This window comes from Coniosporium apollinis (genome assembly GCF_000281105.1).
Source record: "Coniosporium apollinis CBS 100218 chromosome Unknown supercont1.75, whole genome shotgun sequence".
NCBI classification, from domain to species: domain Eukaryota; kingdom Fungi; phylum Ascomycota; class Dothideomycetes; genus Coniosporium; species Coniosporium apollinis.
Window position 1 is genome coordinate 25,657 of NW_006913337.1, and position 21,580 is coordinate 47,236.

The 21,580-nt window shown below is 54.8% G+C and overlaps 6 protein-coding genes across 6 annotated transcripts; 2 read left to right on the forward strand and 4 right to left on the reverse strand.

Moving 5' to 3' along the window:
* Positions 1-556: 556 nt before the first annotated feature.
* W97_09032 (uncharacterized protein) lies at positions 557-2,071 on the reverse strand (the record flags this gene model as incomplete). The annotated part of the gene is made up of 4 exons (XM_007786896.1): positions 557-892; positions 1,105-1,695; positions 1,747-1,808; positions 1,858-2,071. The coding sequence occupies 4 exons, from the start codon at positions 2,069-2,071 to the stop codon at positions 557-559; spliced, it is 1,203 nt and encodes a 400-aa protein (XP_007785086.1).
* A 2,169-nt stretch (positions 2,072-4,240) lies between these two features.
* Positions 4,241-5,611, reverse strand: W97_09033 (beta-lactamase; the record flags this gene model as incomplete). The annotated part of the gene is made up of 1 exon (XM_007786897.1): positions 4,241-5,611. The coding sequence occupies one exon, from the start codon at positions 5,609-5,611 to the stop codon at positions 4,241-4,243; it is 1,371 nt and encodes a 456-aa protein (XP_007785087.1).
* A 928-nt stretch (positions 5,612-6,539) lies between these two features.
* W97_09034 (ABC drug exporter AtrF) lies at positions 6,540-11,411 on the reverse strand (the record flags this gene model as incomplete). Its single annotated transcript, XM_007786898.1, has 3 exons — positions 6,540-7,067; positions 7,133-7,461; positions 7,562-11,411. The coding sequence occupies 3 exons, from the start codon at positions 11,409-11,411 to the stop codon at positions 6,540-6,542; spliced, it is 4,707 nt and encodes a 1,568-aa protein (XP_007785088.1).
* A 704-nt stretch (positions 11,412-12,115) lies between these two features.
* Positions 12,116-14,881, forward strand: W97_09035 (uncharacterized protein; the record flags this gene model as incomplete). The annotated part of the gene is made up of 6 exons (XM_007786899.1): positions 12,116-12,250; positions 12,305-12,415; positions 12,468-12,596; positions 12,648-13,138; positions 13,192-13,286; positions 13,335-14,881. 6 exons carry the CDS (start codon positions 12,116-12,118, stop codon positions 14,879-14,881), a joined length of 2,508 nt encoding a protein of 835 aa, XP_007785089.1.
* A 292-nt stretch (positions 14,882-15,173) lies between these two features.
* On the reverse strand, positions 15,174-17,176 carry W97_09036 (uncharacterized protein; the record flags this gene model as incomplete). The annotated part of the gene is made up of 2 exons (XM_007786900.1): positions 15,174-16,870; positions 16,930-17,176. The coding sequence occupies 2 exons, from the start codon at positions 17,174-17,176 to the stop codon at positions 15,174-15,176; spliced, it is 1,944 nt and encodes a 647-aa protein (XP_007785090.1).
* A 1,007-nt stretch (positions 17,177-18,183) lies between these two features.
* On the forward strand, positions 18,184-21,393 carry W97_09037 (uncharacterized protein; the record flags this gene model as incomplete). Its single annotated transcript, XM_007786901.1, has 1 exon — positions 18,184-21,393. The coding sequence occupies one exon, from the start codon at positions 18,184-18,186 to the stop codon at positions 21,391-21,393; it is 3,210 nt and encodes a 1,069-aa protein (XP_007785091.1).
* Between the last annotated feature and the right edge of the window lie 187 nt (positions 21,394-21,580).

Genomic DNA, 21,580 nt, shown 5'->3' on the forward strand with positions numbered 1-21,580 from the left:
AGAAGCACACCTACATCATATTTGTATCGCAACGAGTACGGAGAGTTCAAAAACAGCTGCTAAGGCCAGCTGGAAGCAAGACAACTACACGATTTATTCAGCTAAGAAGGAGAGTTCACATACCGCAGCGATAGCGCACCGTGGCGGCCGCGATTCTGACCACAAAGGTGTAATACTCTAGCACATCGCATCATTGTTGCTGCAGGAGAACTGTATTGACGTTTGTTTTATCTCGTGCTTGAGGTATACATGTGGAGGATGGGTGTAGTCATCTGCAAGGGGGCAAGTTAGATTTCCACTAGGAGTCTGCTGATGCTTGAAGGTATCTAGATATGTACTGCTTACAACTGCCTCACATTAAGTTGCTCAAGCTTGGGGACTGCGGTAGGATTGCGACTGTGTAAACATGATCAAGGACCCTTTCTTGGGTGTGATTTTGCGGACCGATTTCGCGTACCTCAAGCCAAGAATCAGCCCGCACGGCTCATCCTTCCGCTTCAACACAATATCTGCCCCCCGTTTTAATTCATCCGCACTCCCGGGTCATCCAACTCCTCTACCACAGTTTAAATCCTCCAGGCACCAACCTCTGGAACACGCCCCTCGGGTCATACCTCCGACTCACCCGTCTCAAGAACGCCACATCCTCCCTTCCATAGCTCTCAATGGGATCCTGCCACGCCGCCGCATAGGGCAAATAGATGAAGGGGTGCCAGACATTCAACCGCTTGGCTTCGGTCGTCGCTTCCGCAATGATGGATTTGAGAGCTTCCCTGACTGTATCGAAGTCGGCCTGCCAGTCAGAATCGGCTGACGGCACGATCCCGGCAGCGACGAACAGGTTGACGAGGGGACTCTCGGATGCATCGATGCCCAAGACGTTGGGGCCCTTCTAAATGCGGAAAGGTCAGCGATGTGTGCGCCTTACTTCGCCATGCTCTCGCGCAGGCTGGATCGATTTGGTGCGAGGTCGTTAGGGGATCTCGGTGGCTAGCACTTTTAGAGGCCGAAACGGCGCGAAACGAAGCACGGGAGTTTCGGTGACAGCCGGTAACCAAGAATGAGTGGCAGTAGCACTGTGTCTGTGCGGGGCTTGTTACTCACGTTGGTCAACATGCTAGATGATAGCGGCTGGAAGAGTACGTTCCAGCTCAGCCCTTGAATGGCCTTCAGAGATTCTGCGGCTGCCATGTTAAGATCGAGGAACCGGTTCAGCGTCGTGGAATCGGGGCGGACTGTCAGCGTAGCGGGGTTATTCAGTTTCCCGGATGTGTCAGATCGGTCAACCTCATCGGCAAAGCTGCTTACGGGCGCCGTGCGAAGCGAGCTGTTGAAGAGCAGTGGAGGTTCGAGGAACTTGTCGAAGGCGTCAGGGTACGGTGTCGCGTTTGTGTAATGGATGTTGTTGATGATTAGCCAGGAGGTGTTGGCGCTCCAGTCGTAGTTGTGGATTAAGTTGGAGTAGGGATCGTAGTTCGGATCCGTAACGAAGTCGATAAATGCAGAGTCTAGGAAACTGGAGCGATGGGAAATACTGTGAATAGTGGTGCCGCCCCAATGAAAGCTCCCTTCCACGGTTGGATAGTCGAAGCGGGTTACCACGCCGAAGTTGTTGGAACCGCCCTTCAAAGCTCGGAAGAGGTCGGAGTGGGAGTTCGCGTTCGCGTTAACAATGGCACCAGATGCGAGAACAACCTGCAGCGATCATAAGTAGGGCCGACCTTCTCCGTCCCAAACACAGCTTACTTCGTAGTTCAGGACCGTGTCGCAGACGAATCCGCTGCGGGGCGAAAAAGTTGACAAGCCTCCTAAATAGGATCAGCCGATATCCCTTATGAACACAGAACAACGCGCTACCTCCAAGAGTAAGGCCACCAGCGCCGACCCCGCTTGCAGACCCCCCGGAAAGTGCAAGATCCAGGCTCTCCAGCCTGGAGTAGACTTCGCCCCAGAGATTCCCGGCACCAACACGCACATGTCTCCGATCGGCTGCAGGAGTTATCTCTTTCAAGCGCGAAAGATCAATGGTAATGCCGTCTTCGATATTGGCGGAACCGACACCAGAATACATAGACGGAAGTCAGTTTGAGGTCCCTACGGCATGATCGTTGGGTGTCTTACCCGCCACTACGGATAGCGAACTTGCAACCAGTCCCGTTGTGTGCGGCACTGTTAACATAAGCCAGCACAGTCGAGACGTCTGCAGCATTTGTAGGGAGCACAATACAGTGAGGTTTAGTTAGGCTCTCCTGTAGCGAGAAGTAGGAATCAAGAGAATTTTGATAGACTGGATCGCCAGGAAAGTGGACCCTGCCCCCAAGGCGCCGTCGAAGACCAGAACACTTGATTCAATTGTCAGAATTTCCCTGATCGATTGCATGATCGACTAATCACAGGGTTAAAAAGGAACGGGTGCATACGCATGTTCTATTAATCGCAAAAACCGGGCTGACAACGAACGTCGTCCCTACTAGGATGGAAAGGCTTGTGGAAAGAATTGTTTTCATGATGAAGAACAGCATTGGAGTGGAAGAGAATGCGGTCAAACAAGCTTTAAAGCTGAAGCAGAGCCGGAAAGACTGCAAGCAGCTGAGTGCGGTACCGCAGCTGAATGGTGAGTCGGCATCTTGCATGCATGTTTAGCTGCATGCATTTAGAATGGACGATAACAGATCCAGCCAGCAAACCTTTCGAGTGATACCCGGATTCTCAAGACCCAGTAAGCCGAGTCACACAGGGGGAAGACGCTGAAGATGGCGCCAAGTTAACATATTGAGGGAGAGATTACCGTCGCGGCGTCATCTACGCATCACGGCGGACAGCGCCCGCTTGCAAACTTGCTGCTTGAGGGTACATGATACAACTTCGTGGGCCAATGTACCGATGTTCGAGTAGAAGATGCGCGGCGCTCAAAGAACGGTAATCAGGACGGACAACAACCGGTAGGCTGCGCGTCCGACAAGTGTTGTCCGAAATCAGCTGCGCACAAGGCTTGGCATAGAGGTGAGGCTTTTGCGGAGCGCGGAGGTGCCGGAGGGCGTTACCTCCTAAGGCTAGCCTAGCACGTCGCAACCAAAAAAGGGCCGACCCCGGAACTCATAAATCTACCCGCTATCACCGTCTAAACACAACAGAATACAGTCTAAATACCTAGCTAGCTAAACGCTTTAAGCAGTGGTTCCTGGGTTAGTGGGTTATACGAACGATCTAGTGTTGCCCGTGGTTCGGCCCTTAGGCCACGATGTGGGCGTTCCACGTGTACCTGCAGGTGGGTATTATTCCGTCACACCTGCATCCTCACGTGACAGCTTCAGGCTTCCAGCAGGCAGTACTGTACCATTCGAGTGATGCGGCAGCTCACTAGGTACAATCATTCTAGTGAGCCAGGCGGAGTGGCCTCGTACTCTACCGGAGGGCCTGTTGTGAGCGAACTCCCAAACAAAAACCAACACCGTCGGCTTTGCGATCTATGTATAACCTCGAAAACTTCGATCAAGAAAGTCAGGTCGATATTGAGGTTATCAGAGGACGCGCAGGGAGGCCCCAGCGAACAGAGTGAGCGAGGCGATTGGAAGGTGAGCCATTCTGCGGCTTGATGCAGCCGCTCTGCAGGTTCTGCAACAGCATCGGGACGTATTTTGAGTTATGTAGTTCTCCCCCAGCAAGCGTCAGTGCAACAGCTGATACTGAACCACAGGCGGTCTCTCAGGGAATTCATGACACGCACAAGAACTAATTAGATTCCCAGGAGACATGGCAAGATGCTCACTATGAGCCAAAGACAACCATTATCAGCGAGCTGGAAGAAGCCTGTGCCGAAGAGCAGTTGAAGGGGCTACGCGAAAATCTAGACATGTTGAGACAGGCCTGTAACCGAAGGTTTCCGGAGATTCACGACATCAGGAGAGATCAGGGAAAGCAACTGAAAGGTACGTCTGTAGTTGAACCGCATGATAGATAGCATGTTGACTGACATGAGCAGACAAAGCGTCGAAGGCTGCTCGGAAACCGCATGCTACGATCCGGTCCGCGACGCAGTTCATCAACAGTAGGGAAAGCATAGGACAGTACTATGAGAAACTGTCGCAGACCAACCCTAACACAAGACGCTGAACCACAGGGGAAAAGTAAAGCTGCAAGCAAGCATTATGACTTCTGTTTAAAAGAACCTTGGCGGCGGTTTGCTGCACGACCTAAGCCGTCCTTCATGACTGGTAGCACAACATCTCTAAGTTCCATCTCACAGCGACCCGGGGAACCCGTTCTGTGCTGAGTTTCCTATGCAATCAGCCTCGGGGTCACTAACTCCCGCGTAAATCTCGCTCTCCACGCTATCCACCAGCTTGAGCCACGCAGCGTCATTCCAAGGCAGATAGTTTGAAAACATCACAACCCCGATCCCCGCCGCGCGATCAACCCACCACTCCGCATTCTTCAGGCCGTACCAATACGCACTACCCGCCTTCCGCCCAACTCTCCCATCACTAAGCAGTCGGTCGTTCCTCGAGACGGCACTGCCTGCGAGTCCAATGCCCACCTCAGGGTCATGCACCTTCAGGTCCGCCGGCACCGCGAGCGGACCGGGAACCCCCACGACGCCCGAGAACGCCACCTCGGACGACAGCTGCGAAGAAAAGATTGCATCCACGGACGTTTTACTGAGCAAGCGTACTCCGCTGGCCGGACACACGCCTCCATTCAGCAGCGTGGCAAGCAAGACGCCATAGTCCGGCGCCGTCATCGCGAGGCCCGAGGCACCCATATAGCGATGTTCATCTGAGTCCGGGAAGAACGGCCCCGGAGCCTCTGGAGTGGGCCCGTTCCACCAATGGGTATCGGCCACGAGCGACCCGTTGGGATGTTTCATGTACGGCGGGAAGACGCGCTTCGAGTCCTGCGGCGGCATGTGCGCGTCGAAGCTCGAGTCACTCATCTCCAGCGGCTGGAAGATTTCGCGCGAGAAGTAGCCAGCAAGGGAGCTGTTGCTGAGCCGTTCGACGAGCACGCCGGCCCAGTCGGTCGCGGAGCCGTAGCTCCAGGTCGTCCCTGGCTGGGTCGTGAGGGGCGTGGTTTTCAAGTTGTTCCAGTAGTCGACCATTTCGCCTTTGGTCGCTAACTCATCGCCCCAGAACTCCTGGAGGAGCGGCTCGAAGAAAGATTGGCTGATGCCGGCGGTGTGGGTTAGGAGCATTCGTGCCGTGATGTTCGTCTCTCGGGGCACCAGGATCGGTTTCTTTCTCCGACCTTCGATGGTGCTGTTTTCGAAGCCGACCAGGATCTGCTTCGAGGCGAGTTCTGGCAGGGTTCGCTCGATGATAGCAGGGTCGTCGAGGTCGAGAACACCGGCGTCGACGAGCTGGAGCAACGCGGTGGAGGTGACGAGCTTGCTCAAAGACCAGATGGACGCGATGTCATCCTCGAGAAGGTCGTGCCTGGCTGCTGGGTTTCCTATTGGCGCGACGCTGCCGGACGCATAAGAGAAGATGGCATGGCCTCCGGCGTTGACGATTCGGATTATGGCGCCGGGGATCTGGGCGGTCTGAACGGCTCTGTCGATGGCTTGTTTGATGTTGACGGTTGCATTGTCTGCGAGGATGATTGATGCGGCCATTGTAGCAAGACTGGATGGTTTCATTCTTTGATGGACGTTCGAGGGTGAAGTACAGTACCGGAAAAGCAGCTCGTGAGCATGGAGAAGAATCTATAGAAGAGTGCTGAAAAACGTGGACTGACTTTGTACTCTGCATAATACTTGTCTGCTCCCGTACTTCGTCAGCTTACCCGCAGCATATAGCTACAGCAATCACAAAAGGTATCATGTTACATTTGTGTACCGCTGAGTCAGCTGATCGAGAGCGTCCTCAATTGTAAGCAGTGAGATTGGGGGCCAGCAGACAGCACATCATCGCATTTGTAACATGGAACGTGCAGCAGTTGCGTGCTTGGTTTGTAACTCGAAGGATTGCCGAACTCAGATATAGCGTATACGCTCCAATCACGATGTGTAGGAAGGTAGGCAGGACACAGATTTGGAAGGTGAAGGATTGGGATCGATGATCCAAGGACAGGACCTAAGGGGACTTTTGGCAGCATCTCCGATAACTAAACAAACACTTCTTCAGGGAGGCTGGTACCCAGATCAGCGTAGTAAGCTTTGTAGGCAGAAGGATGGATCTAGGCTGGGAAAAGGGAGGCAGAAAGCTGTTGTAATTGATAAGACATGCTGTGACTTAAGGTCGAGCGCTGGCTCTTAATGGCAAGAAATCTTTTGACACAGCTATTTACCTACTGCCGCACAGGATTGGCTTGCACTAATAGTAACGAGAACGTTTTCTACACAGTGGAGCTGGTCTCACAGGGGAGTGCTGGTATAAGGAGCGGTACACCTCTGATAGTCCGTTTCACGTGCCTGAAACAACAGCCTTCTATCGCTTTGAGACAACATCTATTGTATCATTAAGATAAAGCCGCATCCAGCGGCACCCCTCAGATGAAACTGCTGCCCGCTCTACCTCTATCCCTGCAGTGCTTATGCCCGTTTATGCACTCCCTTTTCCCTTCCTCGCCTTCAAAGCTCCCTTAACCTTTTCCCACCCCTTCGCGATGTACCCGAACCCAAAACTCCACCCCTTGATCCTAACCGACCAGACAAAGAAATACACCAGCGCCCAATTACTAACACAAAACGCCGCAAAGATCGCCATATACGGCCACTTATCCCCCGGGCTCACATTCAGTGTAGCCATGTACTCCTCTCCCGTACTATACGGACAATACATGCAGCCCGCCGTCGCATCCGGATTCATCAGGTAGCCCTGGGTTTGGCTGACGAAGCCGCCAGCGTAGTCGGCGCAGGTGCCGGCGCCGGGCGGGACGTCGAAGCGCGCGGTTTCGGTGGGCAGACAGCGGACCGGGACGCCCTGCAAAGTGGCAGAGACGACGCCGCCGATCCAGTAGGTGGAGGGGATCAGGTAGTAGAGCCAGTAGCGCCAGAAGGCGGGCATAGAGGCGTAGGGGCGGACGATGCCGTTGAAGAGGCCGAACATTACGAAGAAGAAGGGGAGGACCTGCGCGGGAATTAGGGGTTAGCAAGGATGCCAAAAGGCTGTTGCTTTGTAGGTAGGGTACTCACGTTGGAGATGACGGTGAAGGACGGCGCGAAGGCGCAGATCCATTGGCCCCAGCTAGCCTGGAAGAGGAAGAAGAGCAGCGTCATCAGGAAGACGTAGCCAGCGGTCGAGGAGTCGGTGGGGAGGCCTGCAGGATAGTACCACAGCAGCCAGTAGATGACTGCACCCACTATAGTGATGGGGATCTCGCCGAGGATCTGTGCGGTTGCGAAGGCGAACCAGCCGTAGATCCTGCTCGGCAGCTCGCGGGCCTGCCAGAGCGACATGTTGGTGTAGAACTTGGGGACGACGGCGTTGACGATGGTGGGAGGGAAGACAACTATCAGGAAAGCTGTGAACATTCGGTCAGCTTTAGGGATTCAGGCTTCACATTTGCGCGCAAAAACGATCACAGACTAAGTGGCCGAAAGCAGCATGGATTCGATACGTACCCGTGAACAAACGATTCTGAAAGTCCTGCACTGAGTTGCCCAGCTGGTAGAAGGTGAAGCCGTTAAAGATGCCGATGATTACGCTAACGAACAGCTTGCCGTAGAGGTAGGATGGATCGCGCCAATACTGAGTGAAGATGCGCTTAGTGAGCATGGTAGTCTGCAGCCAGATAGGAGCGGCGAACTCTGTAGGATCCTCTTGCTGGCCGTTCTCATTGGTCTTCGTGCCGCGCTCGCTGCGGATGCGATCAATCTCCGCTAGGACTTGCTTGTTCATTTCAGAGTTCTTCCATTCGGTGTTCCAGTCGATGCGCCTCCCGTCCTTGCCTCTTGGAGACTTAGCAGCGGTTTCTAGAATGAACTCCGCGACGTTTTTATTAGGTGGACACTGCACACCTCGGTCGGCGAAATACTTGATGACATCTTTGCCATTCTCGCCGACAGGTCCAAAGTAGAAAGTGTTTCCTCTTGGATTTAGCGCTAGGATGCTATCAAACTGCTGGATTAGGATCGAGCTAGGCTGGTGTATGGTACAGACGATAGCTTGTCCGGCTGACGCAAGCTTCTTGAGGAATCTGACGATGGAGTACGCAGAATTGGAGTCCAGGCCGCTGGTCGGCTCGTCTAGGAAGAGTAGCAGGGACGGTTTCGCCGCAAGTTCTACTCCGATAGTGACGCGCTTCTTTTGCTCAACGCCGAGGCTGCTCACGAGAGCATCTTGCATGTCTCTAAGTTCTAGCAGGTCAATAATCTTGTCAACGTAATCAAGCTTCTCTTGACGGGGAACATCCTTTGGTTGTCGTAGGATTGCGGAGAACTCGAACGCTTCTCTGATAGTTGCAGTCCCATCATGCAAGTCCATTTGCTCACAGAAGCCGGTGCGGCGCTGAAAGTCGGCGCCCAAAGGCTTGCCATCGACAAGCATGTCGCCGCTGACAACGCCGGTCGATTGACGCTGAGCGAGTGTGTTAAGCAGCGTGGTCTTACCGGCGCCGGAGGCACCAACCAAAGCAACCATCACACCAGGCTTCGCGTATCCGCTGACTTTGTTCAACAGCTTCCGCTCGCCACCTCGATAGGGCACCGTGTACTCGACATCCTTCCAAGTGAACACGCTGTCGCTGTTTGAGATCTCCTCCAATGCCTCTTCTTCGGCTTGACCGTCCAAGGTGTCGCTACTCTGTGAACTCAGGTTCCCATTGGGGACCGCCTTTTCCTCATCTACTGGCTCGGTCTTCACGGCTGCCTTGGCCTTTTTCGTCTTCTTGAAGATCAAGGCGCCTCCCCCACCTGCTGCAAAGGAAAACACCTCCGTCGCAACAGCAGTGATTACGATATAGAGGACGGTGAAAGCGATGACGACACCAAAGTTCCTCCATAAGTTAGAGCGACTGTATTGGAAGGTCGTGTCAAGATATTCTGCACCTGGGACAACCTGGGAGTTCACTGGCGCTCCACTGAGAGCGCAACCCTGATACGCGGGATCGACGCCGGGGCCTTGCGGTACGAGCTGTGAAGGCGCGCATTCCATGACCCGATCGGAGAACTCGTTTGTCAGGACGGCCTCGAATGAGTAGGCGACCGGATTGACGTAGTAGAGCCAGCCAAACCAGATGTATTGGTTCAGCAGCTGAGGTTTTGGAATAACGTATCCGGTGTATATGATCAGCAGGTTGAGTGCGATGCCACTGAAGCGCACAGCTGTGTCGATTTCAGGCGAAAGAGCCGCGAACATCCGGTAGAGTGCCGTGATGCATATCGTTGTGGTGTACACGAAGAGCAAGTAGATCCAGAATTTCGACACATCGATGTCGAGATTGGTCATGAAGTACATGATGATTGAGAAGATAACGACCTGGATGAAAAGCATCGGAAGGTCGGTTACCACTCGTGCGATGCTTACCGCAGATGGTCGGTAGAAAGCGTAGTCCTTATGGCGCAAGACTACTTCGCGGCCGCTGACAGCTTTCATCAGCTCGGACAACTGTAACCAGCCGAGGAACAGAATTGAGAAGAACAAAGAACCGCCTCGAGTGAAGGCTCCTTCGGTAGTTAGAGGTTGACCGTAGAAGAGACTACCGACAATGAGACCGTTGCTAATGATGATGAAAAACTTGGTGATCAAAGTGGTCCGGTCTCCAAAGATCAACCAGAATTCGCGGAGCGTACAAGCCCACACCTGCCGTGGAAAGCTGACGGTGTACGGGGATTTCGGGCGGACGGTTCTATGGCTCTTCTGTTCTTGCGCCGTTCGCTCAAACTCCTTCGCATCCGCGTAGTCGCTCTCCTTGATCTCACGGTCATAAGCCTCAACTTCCTCGAGAACCTTTTGATAGTTGGAGGACGACCTGAACGCTTTCTCAAGCTCCTCAGGACCTTTCGGTGCTTTCGCCTCGTAACCCTCCCTGAAGCGACGCTCGCCTGGATCTGTTACGGAAGTCAAGAAGTCGGGAGTCGTCTGCCTTTCGGGGCAGTAGTACCCAAGCTCTGTAAAGTACTGTTTGGCGTCCTCAGTGGGACCGTAAAAGACGCATTTTCCAGCGTCGATGACGAGCACCTTGTCCATCAGCTCGTAGATGCCCTCACCAGCTTGGTAGAGTGTGGTGATCGTGGTCCTATTGCTGATGTCGGTCATGATGCGGAGTGATTTGGCGTAATCCAGAGCAGTAGAGGAGTCCAAACCACGCGTAGAGTTATCCCAGCACACCACGGTAGACTTGGCAGCGAGGGTCTCAGCAATGCTGACGCGCTTCCGCTCTCCGCCGCTAACGCCGCGAACCATCTCGTCGCCCACTAGGGTGTACTTTGTGTGAGAGATGCCGAACATCTTGAGCAGCGCATCGATGATGACTGGAATTCCGGCCTTGTCACGTTTCTTTGTCTTGTTCAGAAGGGAGAACCTGAGTGTTTGCCAGACATTGAGGGATGCGAAGTGCTTGTCGTCCTCGGGATTGTAGTTGACTTCGCCACGGTACTGCTTTTTTTGCTTCTCTGCGGATATGCCTCCGTACGAGACGTCTCCAGTAACTTCGGCAAAGGTCTCGCGGTTGTTTGCGATGGTCTTGAGAAACGTCGAACAACCAGCTCCTGGCCGTCCAAGCACAAGCAGCATCTCCCCATCCTTGAGAACCCCGGCAAAGTTATCGATAAGCGTGCGTGTCTGCTTATGCTTGCCGATTTTCAATGCGGGGATGAAGTTGGATATTATCCTGTAAAGATCGGGACCAAAGGTACCTAGAACTGCATCCGGTAAGGTTTTAACAAAGGTGGCTGTAGAGCCTGTGCCTTTTACCGTCAGATTCTTCCAGACCACGCCAACCTTCTTCGCTGAGCGGCCTTCTGTGCGCTTTTCGAAGTGGCCTTCCCGCATGAACTGGTCCAGCTCGAATTCTTCCTCCTTGTCTTCTACGGCAGCGGCCTCCAGATCCTCTTCAACTTCTAGCTCTCCAGCTGCCGACGGCGCGCGGTCCGAGCGGCGGGATCGTCTTGTGTCTACTTTACGGGCACTTCTCCCACTGCGACCGCTGATGGTCTGGAAGAGGCCGTTCTCGTCAGGCCTCCGCTGTGATCTGGTCCGTGATAGTGTTGTCAATTCGCGCCTTAGTGTCTCATAGTCCCTCATGGACATGGCGTGGCTGGGTATCCCGACATCTCGTTCACCCCATGTGCTGTTGAGATTGTCCTGATCCCCACCCTCAGGAGTGGGGACCGCTGTCTCGTCGCTTTCTTCCGGCTCATGGGCTCTGTTAGGGTTTTGGTTGCCCGCGTAATTCAGATGCCATGGATTCAGCTGGCCTCCATGCTCATCCCGATGACGGCGCCTGTCGCCCGGCAGGGTAGAAGCCCACATCTTGAAGACTAAGATTTGTTTCTAGAGTAATGAAGAGGTAGGCGTCGTTACGCGAACTGAAGGGCGCACTTGGATTGAGATACGAAACGTAGTAAAAGCGAGCGTTTGGGAGATCGATGCGTGAGGCCCGCCTGATATGGAGGACTCAGAGACTTACGAAGATTGAAAGTGAAAGGGGTGCAAGAGGTGGTGGATCGTAATTACGGGTTAAAGCTCGCACACGCCCTCGGGCAGATTTGTAATGGGAAGACAAGTTAGTGAGTGTTCGATGCGGTTGTGGATAACTGCGTCATGGCGACATTTCCAATGCCGAAGCATAGCCGTTTGGGCCGCACGACGGCAGACACACGCTAGCGGCTGCTCGGCCGAAGATGGAGAATTTCTAAGCGGGTGGGACATCACACTGTCTCCATTGATGCAGCTGTTCAGGCACGAAAAGTGCCAAACGGCGTTGAGTGGCTCATTGTTGAGCGCTGATCGGCCGGGCAGTTGGTTGACTTGGTTGACTCTGCCGGAGTTTGCGGCTTGGCACGTGTAAAAGCCGACGGACGGCGTGCTTAGACCATAGCTTAATTTCAGCCCCATCTGAAACACTAACGCCGGACGTCACTAACTGCTATTGTACCTTATCTTGCACAATGCCGTGTTGCTCCCTAGCTATGCGAACAGTGCCCGATTGGTAACGCGAACCCGTCAACGTCACCATGGCAAAGCCAACAGCGGACTGGGAGAAGGTCGGCACGCGCTTCTACCGTAAGGTCCAGCTGTACACCGCCGTCTTCGACCAGGACCTTGAGCTCGAGAACTACCTTGTAGCAGGGGCGCCCTATAGTGGAGCTGTAGGTAGGATGTATCCCGCAATGCCAAACCGCGGCAGATGCTGACGCGGTCAGTTGGCCTTGCACCGCGATGAGGAGAAAGTCCACGCCTACCGCGGAGCCCGCGCCGCCAAACCAAGCATCGATGTATACAGTTGCGCCGGCAAGCTCATAAGGCGAATCAATGTACGGCTACACTCAATGATGAATTGGAGGGCTGTACTGACGCGGGACGTAGTGGGAGAAAGGCTCTATCAAGGGTCTCGGATGGTCTGAGGATGAGAAGCTACTGGTCGTCACAGAAGACGGGACCGTACGCTGTTACTACGACCTCCAGGGCGACTTTGTCCCGTTCACTTTGGGCCATGTCAGTTATAGCAATTCATGCGCTTGCATACCCCTCTGACCGTGCAATTAGGGCGCAGAGGAACACGGAGTCAAGGCCTGTCGATTCTGGAGTAATGGGTTCGTCGCGCTACTAAACAACAACCACCTCATCTCTGTCGCTCGATACGATGAGCCGCGGCCGAAGCTGCTTGCGATACCTCCGGAGGGTGAAATACACTCATGGACTTTGATACCACCGGCCTACACGCTCTCCCGATCAGTAGAGGTCTTGCTGTCAACCGACAAGACAATATACGTCATAGATGCGTCGGACTCGGAAGACCGGAACTACTCTGAAGGCCCATTCGTTCATATGAGTGTATCTCCGAATGGCAAGCTCGTGGCGCTTTACACCAACAATGGGAAGCTGTGGGTTGTTGGTAGCGATTTCCAGGAGACATTGAACGAGTATGACTCACGTTCGAAAACCATGCCTAAGGACATGCATTGGTGCGGAAACAACGCTGTTGCACTCGCTTGGGAGGATGAGATCCATCTCGTGACACAGGGTGCCGCTACAAAGTAAGCATACCAACGACCATTGCACGAGAACGCAATTAAATCACACCTTGCAGATATTATTACGACGGCTGGGTGCATCTGATTCCGGATGTTGATGGCATTAGAGTTCTCACCAACGATGTCTGCGAGTTTTTACAGAGAGTGCCGGGTAAGCAGTCAAGCTCGGCTTGCGGACTTCTTGCTTACATCTAGGCAGATGTCACTGAAGAAACCTTCCGGATAGGCTCAACCTCGCCCGCTTCTATTCTGCTCGACGCTGTTGATCAACTGGAACGCAAGTCACCAAAGGCAGATGACAATATCCAGCTAATCCGTCCGAACCTCTCCGAGGCTGTTGATGCGTGTGTTAAGGCGGCAGGACACGAATTCTCTATCCACTGGCAGAAGCAACTGCTGAAGGCTGCGTCGTTTGGCAAGTCAGTGCTTGACCTCTACAACAGCGACGAGTTTGTTGAGATGTGCGAGACGCTTCGCGTGCTCAACGCGGCTCGATTCTACGAAATCGGTCTCCCCTTATCTTATGAGCAATATCAACGCTTGACGCCTGAGAAACTCATTGAGCGGCTCATCAACAGACACGAATACCTCCTCGCACTACGCATCTCAGAGTATCTGCGCTTACCATCAGACCGCATCTATGTCAACTGGGCCAGCCAAAAAGTCCGCCAGTCTACCGAGGACGAGGAATCTATCTGCCGGTTGATCGTGCAGAAGCTGAACAACAAACCCGGTGTATCCTTCGAGGAGATTGCGCGCTCTGCTTACGACGAAGGGCGCGTCCGCCTCGCCACTGAGTTGCTGAATTACGAGCCTCGCGCAGGCAAGCAGGTCCCGTTACTGCTGAGCATGAAAGAAGACACCATTGCCCTTGACAAAGCTATTGAAAGCGGCGACACCGACCTCGTCTACCACGTTTTACTGCATCTTAAGAAGAAGCTTCCACTTGCACCGTTCTTCCGCACCATAAACTCACGGCCCATGGCAATGGCTTTGGTCGAGTCCTCCGCCATCGACCAAGACCGCGAGCTGCTAAAAGACCTCTACTACCAAGACGATCGCCGCCTCGACGGATCCAACCTCCTCCTCTCAGAAGCTCTCGCCCAAGAGCACCCCCAAGCCCGCCTGGACAAAATCAAACTCGCATCCCGGCTGCTCCAAGACTCGAAGGAAAACGCCTTCCAGCTCAAGATGCTCGACGAAACCGCCCGCCTCCTCCGCATGCAAGAGCACTTCGACAAAGACCTGCACAGCGACGCCAGCCCCGCCGGCATGCGAACCAGCGGCCCCAGCTTCGTCGGTCTCAGCATCAACGACACGCTATTCGAGCTCCTAAAATCCTCGCATGTCAAGCGCGCGCTCAAAGTGCAGTCCGAGTTCAAGGTCCCCGAGAAGACGTACTGGTGGGTGCGGCTGCGCGCGCTGGTTTCCGCGCGGCACTGGAATGAGCTAGAGGAGGTGGGGAAGGCGCGGAAGTCGCCGATTGGGTGGGAGCCGTTTTTCAACGAGGTGCTTGGGGCGGGGAATACGAGGCTCGCGAGCACGTTTGTGCCGAAGTGTACGGGGTTGAGCCCGAGGGAGAGGGTCGAGATGTGGGTTAAGTGTGGCATGGTGGGGAAGGCGGGGGAGGAGGCGCTGAAGGCGAAGGATGTGGAGTGTTTGAGGGAGTTGAGGGAGAAGGCGACGGGGAGCACATTGAGTGAAATCGATAAGATGATTGCGCAGCTGGAGCCACGGAGGCGGTGAAGGTGAGTTAGTTGTGCAGTCGGTGCTGGAGAGCGGGAAGATACAGTATGTAGCATTCAAGTGCGGCTAAATATGATCTATTGTTGAGGGTTCGAATACTAGTTATGCAGCTCCCGGTGGTCGAAGCAATAGTAGGAAGACGTCGAAGCCCTCACTATCTATCGTTCGAGAGATATTCCCAATCCATCGCCAATCCGAATACTTACTCCAGACTCCCGCCAGAACGCTCAGACCTTCGTGCCATCGTTATCCGCCTTCCAGCCTGCGCTATGATCACTCCAGTCCTCTTCTCTCAATTCACAGTTACCTCCGCCAGCGGATTGACTCTTCGTTCACCAAACCTCGCATAGTCGCCCCCAACCTTCTTCCTGAACATACCAATCTCCTTCAAGAAGTCCTCGGCATGCGCATGCAGCTCTCTCGCGAACTCCTCTCCCTCGTCCTCGTAGCCCTCATCTTCCATCATCATCACCTCATCCCCCGCATTCTCCTTATCCTCCTCGTTCCCACCATGCTCTTCGCCCCCCTCCGGCGTCACCGGCTCACTATCTCTGGGTGTCGGCAAAACAATTGGATTCCTCAACTCCCCGACCACAAGTCCCAAATGCCTCCTCAGCGCCTCCCCCTCTCCCCTGAGCCTCTCACACAACGGCCTCAACTCCTCAACCTCAGCAGTCAAACTCCGAATCTTCGCCTCGCTCACTAACCTACTCTCCTCCATCATCCGCTGCATGCGTCCAACCTGCTTCTGATACTCCTCCAGCTCGGTCGCCTCCTCCCGCTTCCTCGCCACCGTGGCCGCATGGAACGACGTCTGCAGCGCAGCGATCGTGGCGGCCATCTCGGCGATCTGCGCGTCGCGCTGCGCGGCGGACACGGCGTCTTGGTTCACGGTCGCGCGCGTGCGTATCATTTTCGCTTGGCTGGCATAGCGCAGCGTGCTCAGCGTCTCGTCGTAGTCGGAGGGCGCGATGCAGGCCACCATTGCCGTCTTGGAGTTTCCGCCCAGCGAGTCTTTGAGCAGCCATGTGAGGACGGAGTCGCGGTAGGGCACCACTGTCTCGCCAGCAACACTCCTCTTGCTGGGTTTGCCGGAGGCGAAAGCTGCGCAGCGTTTCGGATCGGCTAGGGCGGCGATGACGCGGCCGAGGGTTGTCAGGGATTTGTTGATCTTGCCGCCCTCGACGAGACGCTGGCCTGTTGCTTCCGTCGCTTTTGCGCGCTCGGAGCCGGCGAGGTCGACGAGCCGCATGCGTGCGGACCGCTCGATCACGCTGTCGGTTGTCATGCTGTGCTGGATCTGCTTCAGGTGGATCGTGAACACGGCGTGGCTCCTGCTGGAGCTATCGTTCATCTTCGTCGCCGCGGTCGTGCGGTTCGCATCGCCGATGCGGAAGAGGCGTGAGATGTCGGCGTAGCTGCGCACCGCGACGTCTGTCAGGCCCTGGATGTATACGCCGTCGGCGGGGGATTCGCGGATCTTGAGGTAGTAGGCTGCTGGGTCCTTAGGCTGGCCCCCGGAAGAGGAGGGCCGCGAGGCGAGGAGGTCGCGCACGTGCTCGTTGTAGATCTCCAGGTACGAGACGTGCACGTTGTAGGTTGTGTTTGGCGTCGGGTCGCTCTCGATGCGGTGGAAGAGCTCCTGGCAAGTTCGTGGGATGAGCCCGGGCGCCTCAGGCGTGCCCATCATGGTGTAGGATTTTCCGGACCCGGTTTGTCCGTACGCGAAGATGCAGGTGTGGTAGCCGGCGAAGTTGTGGTCGAGGAACTCCTCGCCGAAGGAGCGGTAAATGGCGGACTGGTCTGCATAGTGGGAAGAGGTGGGGTCGTGCGACCAGAAGGACTTGTCGAAGGTGAAGGACTTTTCTTCGTAGATCTTGCGGGAATTGCTGCGTGCGTTGGCAGGGTCGGTGTCATTGGGAACGAGAAGGGTGGTGCGCTGCGTGTGCGGGTCCATGCGGATGAGGCATTCGGCACCACGCTCGATTTCTGAGGAGGTCAGCGTCGAGTATGTGTATAGGGTCTTGGGAGTATTGAGCAATACAGACCTCTCTTTACATGCCTTCTCACGCGCACAACGACCTTGACATTTCCTCCCTCCTGATCCGCCATTGTGTCCGGCGTGGCAGCTCTCTCCGGCGCGCGCAGCGATGGTGTTGACGCTGTGGACTCGTAGTAGGGCGAGATGCTTTCGGACGAGATGCCACGGTACAGGCGGGGGTCCATGATGTCGTCGAGCAATTCGAAAGCGTCGGTGAGCAGCTTCCGGGACTTCAGGCGGCGGAAGGTGTGCATTGACGTTGCGCACTGGCGCTGGAGCAGGTGCGTTTGATAGACGGCGTTTGACTCGCCGGCCTGAAAAGGTTAGAGAACAACAGTCGACAGTCGGCAGTCGGCCCGTTGCAGCGCCAGCCGGACGGAAGCTTGGGCGAAGTTCGGAGACGAGAGCGCCAGACCCACGTCAGTTGGTATGATTTTCTAAGAATGGCATAAGAACTGCGAGGCAATGCTCTATATTCGGCCGGGTTTGGAGGATGTCTTCTTCCTCTTCGTCGGGGCCACCGTCCTTGGCTCAGATATTCTTAGCTCGCATTCCAGTGGCAGAGCAACCGGCAGCGATCCAGGAGCTCACTGCAACTCTCCGCGATGTTCATGATGATGGCGCTTTTACTACTGCACGGCTGGCTGCGCAGATGCTTTGCATTGTCAGGAATGATGCTGCTCTAGACGACATTACTCACTGGATCCTTGAAACCATAGGGACCAGCAATGGAGATACTGCTATTCTTCGTCGGCTTGCCGATCTCTGCAATGACAGCCTCTTGCTCAGAGAGGACGTGTTCAAGCATATACACAGCATTTTGGAGAGCTTGGTAGACTCTAAGCAGATGTGGGCTGGTCGGCCTCTGCAAGATCCTTCCGATAGTCAGCTTCCGTCTCCAACAACCCTTCAGCGTCTCATCTCTTATCTGTCATTCTGCAAGGTCTTCTTCTGGTCCATCTCAGATAAGTCATGGCGTGTAAGCCACAGCATCTTCTCCTCCTTGCTAGCACTTGTCGGTGCTACCTCTCCTGAAATCTCTACAGCCTCCAGAGACGCTTTGTTCGCGCTTTTAGCTGCATCGCAGGACGACAAGTGTACTGGAATTCGGCATAGGAATGTCTCGGCTTTAATCTGGAAACGGATTCGCGAGCTGTTATCAGATTCCACGGAACACCGCGCGACCTACAGCAGCACAGCATGCAGTCTGTGGCTGCGATGGCTTGCGCTTCAAGAACCCCGTGGCCCGCCGAATACATTCATGAACGACAAGTACTGGGAACTGCTACAAGAGGGTCTTCGCACAGGGTACTCCGAGCAACGTAAATACTGTCTTTCCATTCTCAAGACTTCCGTTCAGATACTCAACATTGACTTGGACGCCCCTCACATGACGCTTCAAATCCGGGCAAAAATGGACTATGTACTCCACTTCGACAAATACATCACAGTATTCGAGACTATCGTTCTAGGCCGATATATGAATCAGGTTGAGGAGTGTCTTCCAGATCTGCAGATGCTATGCTCTTCCAGCTCCAGGATTCATCCGACTTGGATGAAGACACTGCTAGAGGCCGCATTCCAGCAGAACATCCAGGATGGCATCCGCAAGTTCGTCGGGAACTGGCTCATGGATTTGTCGAGTCTTTATCTGGACCTGGATCGACCGACTCAGGAAGGAGGCCACAGACTGCTGATCACACTCATCACTCAGACATCGCCGAAGAATAACATCATTACGCAATCGCTGCTTCCTTGGGCCACACAAGGCTCTCTGTTTACCTCCAGCATTCGCAGCACGCAAGACAATCGCACCGTTTGCTGCGAGCATGGAGAGAAGCTCTCAAGCTTCATTGAAGGGCTACTCCGCCGATGTCCCGACAACACCATCCGCTCCCTGCATTTGCGCACGCTGCTTACTTGGTTACATGATACGAGCATCGACGGGAGACTCTTTCCCCACGCAGCTGCCTACATCGTCGATGGTCTGGTTCGCGGCGCGGGGCTTCAGGAGCCCATCTGTCGTATAGGTAAAGGAGCGCCTCTTGATGTGGTCGTACCTGGCATCGAGCAGCAAGACTTGGAGCTTTTAGTCAAGATTGCAACACGCACTGGCCTCCCGGAAGTCGTCCGGGACTATCTTGTAGCACTTTGCTTGCGTATAGAATCCTTATTGAAGCGGACGTCGCCAGGCTCTGCTATGGAAGGTTTCACTTATACTACAATGCTAGCAAGGCATACCTGGCTTCTTGCTCCAGTGACAATCGAAAAACTTACGGCACTGGAGCTACAGAAGTGGCTAGTGCATGCTGCTATCGAAGCGAGTGGCCCCTCAGCTTCAGCGAATAACCACTATGATGAGGATGAAAAGGGTAAAATAATTGTCGATCTTGGTTCAAGGAATCTATCATTGACAGAATTCATCAAGCCATTAGTGCTAACGAATTACGAACTTCTTCACGGCAGTGGTCTCAATAGAAGTTGTCGATACCTGTTCCTGTTATTGAATAACAATAGTTCGGATACAGTACCGTCGAACCTCCTGCTCCAAGCGCTGGAGGCAATCTGGAGTGAAGTTGAACGACAGGACTATCCCAAGCAGTCCTTGATGGAGGTACCGAACGTCTTCTTCCACCCTACATCGATCAAGCTTAGCGTTGATGCGCCAGAACTCGCGGCGCTGCTCTCATCTACCTTAGCCATACTGCAACAGCTGTGTGATGGCAGAATATACGTCTTCTCACCGCTCGCCAAAGCTTTGAGCAACGCGTATCGTAAGGCTCCTGAAGTCACTAAGCTCCTGCCATTTGAAGACTTCATCGTCCAGATAGCGAACCATCCACCATCGCCGAAGCTGGAGTTCCTGTTGGATTCTTCCGTAGCTGAGAAGCTGGAACAGATTGCACCACACCGGACCTACTCGTTCTACTACGGACACCATCAAAGCTATGGTTACGCGTGCATCTTTGACACCCTTAACAGCCTGAGAGTTACGGACCATGCCGTCGGCAAGCGAATCTTTGATCGGCTGCTTGAGCCCTGGGCGAACCAGAAGATGCCAATCTCCATTGTCAGCAAGTGGAAGAAGACAACGCAGCTGCAGACAATGCTTCTACTCTTGGACACATGCATGTCTACGTCTACATCCGAGGAGTTGTCTGCCTACCTTCGCTCACTACTGTCCATAATATCCATCGAGCCTCTTCCCCGGTACCGATTCCTCCTCGAATGGATCATCGCCCGCATCTACGTTCAGCACCCAGACCGCCGTCCAGACCTATTGACTCTGATATCAACCAAAGACCACTCGAACCCGAAGTACCTCGCTTCCATCATGAAGCTAGCAGTCATGATTGCCCGCGTGGCAGACTCGCCCGAATCATTCGCTCTCAAACTGATGACGCAACTCGTTCCGCTCTCCGCCAGCTCCAAGATCATCATCAGACACGAAGCACAGTGGTCCTTCCCACCGCTGTGGGATCACGCCGCCGAGCGTGACTGGACCAGCATCACGGAGAACCCGGCGTTCGCTGCGCTGAACGATAGTATACGAAGCCACGAGAAGTACTTGGCGCCTCCGCCGGGTCGCTCGCTGGAGTGGCTGGATCCTGTTGACGATCATAACCTTGCGACGCTGTTTCAGGGCGGATATCTGCGGATGGAGCCTGCTGAAGGGGAGATCGTACGGGTTGAGGACTTTGAGGAGCTCTGGGCGGAGAAGGAGAACACAAGGTCCGGAGAGGGAGCGGAAAAAGCCATGCCACCGCCACGCGTGCCACTCGGTCGCCGCAAGCCTCAAGCCCCTTCGACACCTGCAGCAGCGCAAGAAACCGAGTCTCAGGATACCATAGCACACGCTCCCTCCCTCCTCTCCCCCGCCACAGCAACAACTCCAACCCCCCTCCAAACAAAACCCCAGACCCTCCCCCTCCTCTCCCCCTCCCGTCCGCTGTCCACGGATCCCCTCGACCCCTCCACCCGACCAACGCCCCTCATTATAATCGCCTCCCTGATAGCCAACCCGCACAACCTAGGCGGCCTGTCCCGCATCTCCGAGATCTTCGGCGCCGCCTCCCTCCACCTGCGCACCACGGCAGTCCTCACGGACCGCGACTTCCTCGCCGTATCCGTCTCCAGCCACCTCCACCTCTCGATCCACGCCCTCCCGCCCACGCCCTCCTCGCTCCTGCCGTTCCTGCGGGAGCGTAAAGGGGAGGGGTATACCGTCGTGGGCATCGAGCAGACGGACGCGTCTTTTGTACTCGGGGCGCCTGGGACGAGTGTCCCGCGGAAAGCGGTGCTGGTCCTCGGCAGCGAGAGGGAGGGGATTCCGGGGTGGTTGTTGAGTGAGATGGATGCGTGTGTGGAGATTGGACAGGTGGGGCGGACGAGGAGTCTCAATGTGCAGACGGCGGCGGGGTGTGTGTTGTTTGAGTGGTGGAGGGAGCATGGGGGCGGCGGTGGTGGGTGAGGGAGTAAGGAGTGCTTGAGGGCAGGAAGGTTAGATGGGTGTGTGTGTGAGGTGGTGGGGCGGGGTAGAGATGGGGAAGAGATGGAGCGGGGCATCGGGGAGACCGTTTGGGTAGATAGATTGGAGAGCAAGCGCTCTTTACGAGTTACACCTGTGGACTGGTACAACTCTTTCTGGTCATACAAGC